At 58.8% G+C, this 9,508-nt stretch overlaps 1 protein-coding gene across 1 annotated transcript in view; it reads left to right on the top strand.

Moving 5' to 3' along the window:
• Nucleotides 1-313: 313 nt before the first annotated feature.
• The window catches only part of TMEM129 (transmembrane protein 129, E3 ubiquitin protein ligase), a 10,383-nt gene continuing 1,188 nt past the window's right edge, over nucleotides 314-9,508 (top strand). Inside the window, exons 1-4 of the mRNA XM_011936776.1 lie at nucleotides 314-685; nucleotides 2,732-3,206; nucleotides 3,696-3,855; nucleotides 3,936-5,270. Coding sequence (XP_011792166.1) covers nucleotides 481-685; nucleotides 2,732-3,206; nucleotides 3,696-3,855; nucleotides 3,936-4,184 — 1,089 coding nt within the window. The 5' untranslated portion in view covers nucleotides 314-480 and the 3' untranslated portion in view covers nucleotides 4,185-5,270. The remainder of the gene's footprint in view (nucleotides 686-2,731; nucleotides 3,207-3,695; nucleotides 3,856-3,935; nucleotides 5,271-9,508) is intronic.

Genomic DNA, 9,508 nt, shown 5'->3' on the forward strand with positions numbered 1-9,508 from the left:
CGGCCGGGGGCGGGACCGCAGGAGGGCGGGGGTCCAATGGGAAGCTGCCTCTCGCCGGCCCCGCCCCCCCTCGTGCGCCGACGATTCCGTTTCCGGAGTGGAGGGCCTGCCGGGTGTGTCTGAAGCTGAGACCTCTGGCTCGCCGTCGCCGCACGAATTTCGGGTTCTGCAGCTGACGGTACTGGGCGGAGCTTCATGGCCAGGCCCTGAGAGCCGCTGGCTCAGGCCTAAGTTTCACCAGCTGTGCACTGAGACCAGGTGCAGTGCCGCCTCCAGGGCGGGCCCTGAAGAGAGGCCGCACCCTCACGGGGACTGCATCTCCCAGAGCGCCCCGCGGGCGGCAGGACTCCATCTCCTAGAGTGCCCTGCGGGCGGCCAGGCGGCGGCTGCCGCAACCGACAGGTCGGGGTCTGGGCGTTGTGGCCTCTTCCCCGCGCCGGGGGCGGGGTGCTCGCCGGACAGCTTCCCGGCGGCGGCGCGATGGACAGCCCCGAGGTGACCTTCACTCTCGCCTATCTGGTGTTCGCCGTGTGCTTTGTGTTCACGCCTAACGAGTTCCACGCGGCGGGGCTCACGGTGCAGAACCTGCTGTCGGGCTGGCTGGGCAGCGAGGACGCCGCCTTCGTGCCCTTCCACTTGCGCCGCACGGCCGCCACGCTGTTGTGCCACTCGCTGCTGCCGCTCGGTGAGGCTGCTCTGGCCGGCCAGCCGCGTCCTCTCCTGCGCAGGGCTTGCTGGGAGGTCAGGAGGAGGCCTCCGCCAGTTCGCCCAGGCCCCGAAAGCGCCTGGGCGCACCTGGGGAGTAGGCGCCGGTCCTCATCCAGAGGGACCGCGGCGTGGGCTGAGCGCGCTTAGGGGCGCCGCCGGCGCTGGCTTGCAGGTGACGGGAACCCGAGTACAGAACCTTGGGCAGGGGATGCCTCGGCTCACCAAGTCCTGAACCGTCACGTGCTGGGGGGTTGCAAGGCCAAGCAGCCTTTGCTTGTCGTGGTTGGGGGCAGTGGCCAGGAGAAGGCAACTGTTGATTGAGTCCAACAGAAGGAGTCAGAGGGGCTGTGTGGAGGGTGGCACTACTCTAGGCCTTGGAAGGTGGGTATGGGGAGAACAGGCGGATTTGGAGGCAGTTCCAGTTTGGGGGCGCCACAGGGGCAGAGGCTGAGGAGGGCCTCTGTGCAGGTGGGACCCTCAGAGTTGTCCGGGGGGTGTTGGGCTGGGTCTCAGGTGCTAACTGGGGCTCTGGAAGGTCCTTGTCTCAGCTGGTTGGATGACGCACAGGTGGGAGGTGGGGGGGTGCAGTGGCTGAAAAGGGATTTCAAGGCGGAACCTCTGGAGGACGCAAGGGCAGACGCAGGTCTGGGAGGACAAATGGCCAGTTGCTGGCCAGGTCTGCCGCTCTGAGGAAACGAGGGGTGACCCTCCACATCCCGGTGTGAGAATGCAGCTGCCCGGGCCCAGGAGAGCTGGAGGCAGGTGTGGGGTGGAGACGCCCAGGCCTGCCTCGTGGAGAGGGTGGGCTGGGGGCCCACTTGAGAGATGGATGGGGTTGAGTGGGGCTAGGACCCTGACCAGGCCGCTTTGGAGGGCTACTGGATGGGTTTCTGTATCCGTTCCAACTGCACCCTCCCCAGAGGCCTGTGAGGGAACACAGGTGAATCATGGCGGCCACACCTGGAGCAGACAGCACAGCTGACCTCACAGTTGGATGTCAAGCTCTTTTTATTTTTAACTTAGTTTGAAAGTTTTCAAGCTTTATTAGGTATTAGTTACCTATTGATTTTTATTTTATTTATTTATTTATTTTTTGAGACGGCGTCTCACTCTGTCGCCCAGGCTGGAGTGCAGTGGCGCAATCTTGGCTCACTGCAACTTCATTTCCTGGGTTCACACCATTCTCCTGCCTCAGCCTCCCGAGCAGCTGGGACTACAGGCGCCCGCCACCACCCCCGGCTAATTTTTTTGTATTTTTTAGTAGAGACGGGGTTTCACCGTGTTAGCCAGGATGGTGTCAATCTCCTGACCTCGTGATCCGCCCGTCTCGGCCTCCCAAAGTGCTGGGATTACAGGCGTGAGCCACCGCGCCCAGCCCCTAGTAACCTATTGTTACATGTCACATTACCTTGAAATTCAGTGACTGGGCCAACTCCAAATGTGGACTATTACTTTTTGCCAACTGGAACCTGCTAGTGCAACTCCTCCCCGTCTCCATTGCTTATTGGACCTTCAAATTGTCCCCGATCTGGCCAGCAGGGCCCTGAAGCTGGCTCTGTGTCCTCTGGGCGTGTCCCATCATTCTTTGACCCTTGCTTCCTTTCTCACACACAACTTCTCAGCTCTGGGATGGGCCACTTTTGACCAGCCTTCTCAGAGCCGGTGAGATTGAGAGACTGAGATCCTGTCCAGGCAGCTGCCCTGGGCAGGCCAGGGGTCAGCTCTGCCTGAGGGGACACTTGATTGTGTTTATTTTTCCCTTTCTAGGCTTTTGTAGTTTTTTCAATATTTACATATTGTATGAAACTAAAGCAGCAAATTAAACACCTTTTCCCCTAATATATCCTGCCATTGCCACAGGGAGGGACAGAGTGGGCCGGCTAGGGAAGTGCAGAGTGGGTAAAACCCACTTACCCTGGGAGGTGACCCTGGAACCCGGGCAGAAGGCCAGGCCCAGGGCTGTGTGGGGGTGGACAGCGGCCTGGCACCCACTTTCTCCTGAGGCTCACCCTGTCCTTTGCAGGCTACTATGTGGGCATGTGCCTTGCGGCTTCAGAAAAGCGGTTCCACTTCCTCAGCCAGGCCCCTGAGGCCTGGCGGCTCTTCCTGCTGCTGGCCGTGACCCTCCCCTCTGTCGCCTGCATCCTGATCTACTACTGGTCCCGTGACCGGTGGGCCCGCCACCCACTGGCGCGCACACTGGCACTCTATGCCCTCCCACAGTCAGGCTGGCAGGCTGTTGCCTCCTCCGTCAACACTGAGTTCCGGCGGATTGACAAGTTTGCCACTGGCGCACCAGGTGCCCGTGTGATTGTGACAGACATGTGGGTGATGAAGGTGACCACCTACCGAGTGCACGTGGCCCAGCAGCAGGACGTGCACCTGACTGTGACGGAGTCTCGGCAGCACGAGCTCTCGCCAGACTCGAACCTGCCCGTGCAGCTCCTCACCATCCGTGTGGCCAGCGCCAACCCTGCCGTGCAGGCCTTTGACATCCGGTAAGAGTGTGGTGCCTGCGGGGGTGCAGAGGGGGTGCAGAGGGCACGCGGCAGGCCAGAGCCAGGCTCTGGCGCCATGACCCCTGGGAGGTGCTAGGCGTAGCCGGTGTGGACTCCAGCACTACTGGACTTGTGTGACACCAGGCAAGGTGTCCACGAGACACCAGTCACTGAGCCCTCCCGCATAGCCCTCCTTTGGGCCCCCCTGCACTCTTGGCCTCCTCTTCCACTCTCCCTGGAGCCGTCTCCCCCAGATTCTTGGGGAGCACTCAGGACAGTGCAGCCCTCAGGCTGGACAGCTGCCTTGCTCCTAGGTCTGCCCCATGCCCAGGTTGGGCTGTCTGGCACTGGGTCCCTGGGCTCTGGCCTTAGGGCCATCTCTCCTGGTTGGTCCTGGTGCGACAGCTGCCCTGTCACTCCTTGGGGTATGGCCTCCATCTCCCCCTCCCTTCGCCCTGCAGAGGGGCCCAGCAGCTCTCCTCCCTGCAGGCTGAACTCCACTGAGTATGGGGAGCTCTGCGAGAAACTCCGGGCACCCATCCGCAGGGCAGCCCACGTGGTCATCCACCAGAGCCTGGGCGACCTGTTCCTGGAGACATTTGCCTCCCTGGTAGAGGTCAACCCGGCCTACTCAGTGCCCAGCAGCCAGGTGGGGGCCTGGGCCAGGTGGATGGGTGGGTGCCCATGGGTGTCTGCCTGGGCTCCTGGTGACGCTCCACCTGCCCGCAGGAGCTGGAGGCCTGCATAGGCTGCATGCAGACGCGTGCCAGCGTGAAGCTGGTGAAGACCTGTCAGGAGGCAGCCGCAGGCGAGTGCCAGCAGTGTTACTGCCGCCCCATGTGGTGCCTCACCTGCATGGGGAAGTGGTTCGCCAGCCGCCAGGACCCCCTGCGCCCTGACACCTGGCTGGCCAGCCGCGTGCCCTGCCCCACCTGCCGCGCACGCTTCTGCATCCTGGATGTGTGCACTGTGCGCTGAGTGGGCTGGGCCTTGAGGTGACTCTGTGTCCCCCCAGCCACGGGGCGGGGAAGGGGGTGGCTGGGCCTCCTGGCTGGCAAAGGGCTCTACTCAAAGCACATGATCTGGAGCACCTCACCTCTGCCCTGGGTCTGCAGAAGGCTGAGGACTTTTGGTTAAAAGCAATCCTCATGAAAACACCCCACCCTGCTTGGCAGCCAGGGTACAAGTCCTGGGTACCTCCTCTTCGCCTCCCTTCTGCCCCCTTCCTGCTGCTGGGGGCAGATCCTGCACACACAAAACACAGCGTTTGCCGCCAAGCCATTCCTTGGAGACCCTGGGTCTACCCCAGGTGGTCATCACCTGGGCCATTTGCCTTACTTCCCTGGAGCACACCCGCCCTCAGTTAGGTGCCAGACCCAGATCTGCGTTCTTCTGCCCTGTCCTGGAGCTGGCCCCTGGCTACCTGGAGAACCCTGGGTAGGTCCCAAAGGTGGGATAGAGAAGAGGGCACCGCTGTGGTGTGGGAGCAGTCCTGGGGCTTCCTGGTGGCTGTGGCCAGTTGAGGGCCATTCCTGGGTGGGGTGGCAATGGAAGGACAGGTCAGAGTGCCCTCATTTGTGGGGATGCCCCTCAGGGGTTCTCATCCTGTCCTTGGTGCCTTCTGCTGCCCAACAAGTCCAGGGAAGGCTGAGGCCTCAGACTGCTGGGTAGGGGTGGGGGTTGAGGACCAAAGTGCCATAGTGACATCCAGAACACAAGCCCACCGGGGTCCAGCACAGGCTGCCCACTCCCCCAGGGTCTCCCAGGCTCAGAAGGGGGTGCACGCCCCGTGTGGTCAAGGCTCTGGTGGGTGTCTTGCCCAGTTCCTGTTGGTTCAAGGGGAGGGGAGATGTTGGCCAGGCCCCAGGCACAGCCCTGACACAGCCGTGGCTACTGGAGGGCCTTACACCTGCGGCCCAAAGCCCCTGGGCTTGACTGTTTCAGGCAGAGGTGATGGACTCAGGTGGCCTGACCCTTGGGATTTGGGAGGCTTCCTGGAGCACTCAGCAGGTGAAGGCAGCAGGGGCCATGCCTGGGAGCCAGACCTAGCCTTGATCCTGAGTTGTGTTTTTTTTTTTTTTTAAGACGGAGTCTTGCTCTGTTGCCCAGGCTGGAGTGCAGTGGCATGAACTCGGCTCACTGCAAGCTCCGCCTCCCGGGTTCACGCCATTGTCCTGCCTCAGCCTCCTGAGTAGCTGGGACTACAGGTGCCTGCCACCGCGCCCGGCTAATTTTTTGTATTTTTAGTAGAGACGGGGTTTCACCATGTTAGCCAGGATGATCTCAATCTCCTGACCTCGTGATCTGCCCGCCTTGGCCTCCCAAAGTGCTTAGATTACAGATGTGAACCACTGCACCCAGCTGATCCTCAGTTTTAAGGGCTGCCAAAGAGGGGCAGTGGGTTGGGGTTGTTTTTACTACAAAAGAAGTAACTTAGTTTTGGGCCGGGCGCGGTGGCTCAAGCCTGTAATCCCAGCACTTTGGGAGGCCGAGACGGGCGGATCACGAGGTCAGGAGATCGAGACCATCCTGGCTAACACGGTGAAACCCCGTCTCTACTAAAAAATACAAAAAACTAGCCGGGCGAGGTGGCGGGCGCCTGTAGTCCCAGCTACTAGGGAGGCTGAGCCAGGAGAATGGCGTGAACCTGGGAGGCGGAGCTTGCAGTGAGCTGAGATCCGGCCACTACACTCCAGCCTGGGCGACAGAGCGAGACTCCGTCTCAAAAAAGTAAAATTAAAAAAAAAAAGTAACTTAGTTTTATAAAGACAAATCTATTGTAGCCAAATGACACCGTATTTAATAAAATGTACTCTGAAGTGATGTACTGTGTTTTGTGTGGCCCGATATTAAAACCAAACTTTTGTCATAGTTGGAGAATGGCCTGGGGGTGTTGGAGAAGCCACCTTAGAGGTGGAATTGTGCGCGTGGCGTGCTTTGTTCAGAATAAGGAGGAAAAAACCCTTTGGTTGGAGGCGGGTGCAGTAGGAACCTTCTCTGATTTCTAGTTTGGGGGCTCTGGGGTCTTGACAACCCCCAACCCAGGGCCATCTGCAGGAGCAGGGCAGGAGGGGCAGAGACACATCCTGGGGGAAGTCACTGTGTGGTTGCCACTGTGGCTCCTTCCAGATTCAGGAACTGATGTGCGGACACGTGGGTAGCCAAGGAGCGAGCAGCCTTTCCGGTTCACTTATGTTTGCAGCTGCCTCCTGTGAGGACACCAGGCTGTCTCTCTGTCTCTACTGACCTCACTGTGGGTGAGGGTGGCCCAGGAATTGCCAGCTAAGCACCTAGGGCAAACAAGGCGGCACCCGGGTTCCCCACAGCACTGGGCCCTCAGGTGAGCACCCCAGCAACTGGACAGTGAGTGCTGGCTGCTGTTTTCCCCATTCTGCTTCTCGACTCACAGGACGGTTCTTGGGGAAATAGTACACGTAATCCTGTTGAAAGATATGACAGTGGGCTCTAGTTTCCTGTGCTCCGAGTGTCTTCGGATTCTTTCCAGTGTGGCGCTTTCACTAGCATTCTTTTGCATACACAACCAGGCACTGCTTTAACCAACGACAGAGACTAGTGAGCATCTACTGAGGGGCTGTTACAGACCCTGACTGTGTGCCAGGCCCTGGGGCTCCCAGGCACTTGGACTCTTTGGCTCTGTGCTGTTAACTTAGAGGAGACTTTATTTCTTCCGAAAAATTACAGCCTGATGATGAGAATCGCTTGAACCCGGATAGCAGAGGTTGCAGTGAGCTGAGGCTCCACTCCAGCCTGGGCGACAAGAGTGAAACCGTCTCAAAAAAATAAAAAAGTTACAGCCTGCAAGGTGGCCTTTCCTGCAAGGAAAGCACAGCCTCTGGCCAAGACCAGAGATGGGCACTTCAGAGGAGGAGGAGGGGTTGAGGCAGGAGCTGAATGGGTTGGCTAAACATGCATATTCAGCAGGTGACAAGAAGATCTATGAATATTCATGAAGGCAGTCCTGATGCTTGCATCCTGAACAAACATAATCCACATTCACTTTGGGGTGGAGACAACATTTAAATGTATTATAATGAGGTTCTACACAGGCCAGAAGTGGTCCATCACTGTGGTCTCTTATCTGGACCAAGTTACTGAAATCAGTCGCCTGTTCAATGAAACCTGTAGTTCCAATGAAACCTGTAGTTATGGCTAGTGGAATAGGGGCTGGGGGATCAGTTGGCATCTGGTGGAACTGCAAATTGGTTTTTATTGTTTTGAGACAGGGTCTCACTCTGTTGCCCAGGCTGGAGTGCAGTGGCGCCATCTGGGCTCACTGCAGCCTTGACCTCCCAGGTTCAAGCAATCCTACTTCAGCCTCCGAGTAGCTGGGATCACAGGCGCACACCACCACAGCCGGCTAATTTTTTTGATTTTTAGTAAAGAAGTCTTGCTATGTTGCCCAGGCTGGTCTTGAATTCCTGAGCTCAAGCGATCCTCCCACCTTAGCTTCCCAAAGTGCTGGGATTACAGGTGTGAGCCACAGTGCCTAGCCTTTTTGTTTAAAGTTTTTTGTAAGACAGGGTCTCAATGTTGCCCAGGCTGGTCTTAAACTCTGGACCTGAAGCAATCCTCTGGCTTCAACCTCCCAAAGAGTTGGGATCACAGGCATGAGCCATCATCTCAGCCACTGCACTGTTTCAATACTGCTTATCTCAAGGCCAGTGCTTGTTGAGCTACTAAGAGGAAAAGAAAAGCAGTGTGACAGTAAGAATATAGTTTAAATGTAGGGTGTGTGACTTAACCCTTGCCTGGCATGACCTTAGGTCCTATTCATAATTTGGTATCTCATTGCCACTGGTGTCCCCTTGACCCTTGATCTTATTGCCACTGGTGTCCGCTCAGTTGTTGGGGGCTTAGGATTTTAATTTTTTTTGAGACAGAGTTTCGCTCTTGTTGCCCAGGTTAGAGTGCAGTGGCATGATCTTGACCCACCATCTCCCGGGTTCAAACGATTCTCCTGTCTCAGCCTCCCGAGTAGCTGGGATTACAGGCATGCACCACCACGCCAGGCTAATTTTGTATTTTTAGTAGAGACGGGGTTTCTCCGTGTTGGTCAGGCTGGTCTCGAACTCCCGACCTCAGATGATCCTCCCACCTCGGCCTCCCAAAGTGTTGGGATTACTAGCGTGAGCCACCGCACCCTGCAAGGATTTTATTTCTAGTTTACAGTATTGAGGGTTATGGGATGCCCAGGGCCTGGGGAAGGAGGGGACAGGATGTGTCTCCTAGTCTTAGGATGACCTTTTCAAGTTCAGAAGGGGGCGGTGGGCGCACCAAGGCACAATCCTGAGGGCAGCAGGTGCAAAAGCCAGGCCCTCTCAGGGGTGTAGGGCCTGAGAGGGATCCCAAGCATCCCTGGGGCTCAGCCGCCTGGACCTGACCCCACTGCCCCCTCTTTTGGCTGGTTCCACTCTCTCCTGCATCCCTCACGTTGTCCCCAACAGGAAGCTGTGGGAACCTGTTTCCAGGTGTATGTGCACCCCTGTTGGGGTTCTATTTGGCTGGATCCGCGGGGCCATCAGCTGCAACTGTGACGGCAGCGGGGAAGCGGGACAAATGGTGCGGATCTACAGGACCTCGCCTCCAGGGGGGGCCTCCCTGCTGAGCCAGGGATTCTTCAGGATACTTCAAGTCCAGTCAACTCCAGGCAGACAGTGGGAGCGTCAGGTACCGGCGACACAGTGGAGGACGTCACGGACGGGCAGGGAGGCAGCGGCATCCGAGACTAGCGGCGGAGACTAGCGGCTCAGTCGGTGGCCGGTGTGCAGCTAACGGCCAGGGCAGTGGGACCAGAAAGACTCAGCGTAGTGGTCAACTATCGCTACCTAAAAGGTTACTCCAAAACTAAGCGGCTCAAAACAGACCGCGGGTACGGGCCTGCAGCGGCCACGGGCCTGCAGCGGCCACGGGACCGTGGGGAGCAGTCAGTACTGGCCATAGGCCACGCCTTCCGGGTTCCGGGTTCCCGCCAGGGAGGAGACACGCCCCCACCTGGGCAGGGACCAAGCAGAGCCGCGCTCCACCCGGGCCGGGACCAATAGGAGATGCGCCACGACCCAGGCTGAGAAACGCGCCCCTTGCCCTTCCCCCACAACCTGCGCCGCGTCGCGCGCGGCCGAATCTCCCGCCAAAGCTGCCCCCGCCCGCCAAGGCGCGACGTATCAGCGTCGCAGCGGCCCGCGGCGGCCCGGCCGTCTCAATCCCGCGGGTGGAGCTCAACCTTTTCCTTAGGCCTCTCCTCAGCCCGCGGCGTCCCTCCGGCTCCCGAGCCGAGCGCCAGG

The sequence above is a fragment of the Colobus angolensis genome, unplaced genomic scaffold (genome assembly GCF_000951035.1).
Source record: "Colobus angolensis palliatus isolate OR3802 unplaced genomic scaffold, Cang.pa_1.0 Scaffold157, whole genome shotgun sequence".
Lineage (NCBI taxonomy): Eukaryota > Metazoa > Chordata > Mammalia > Primates > Cercopithecidae > Colobus > Colobus angolensis.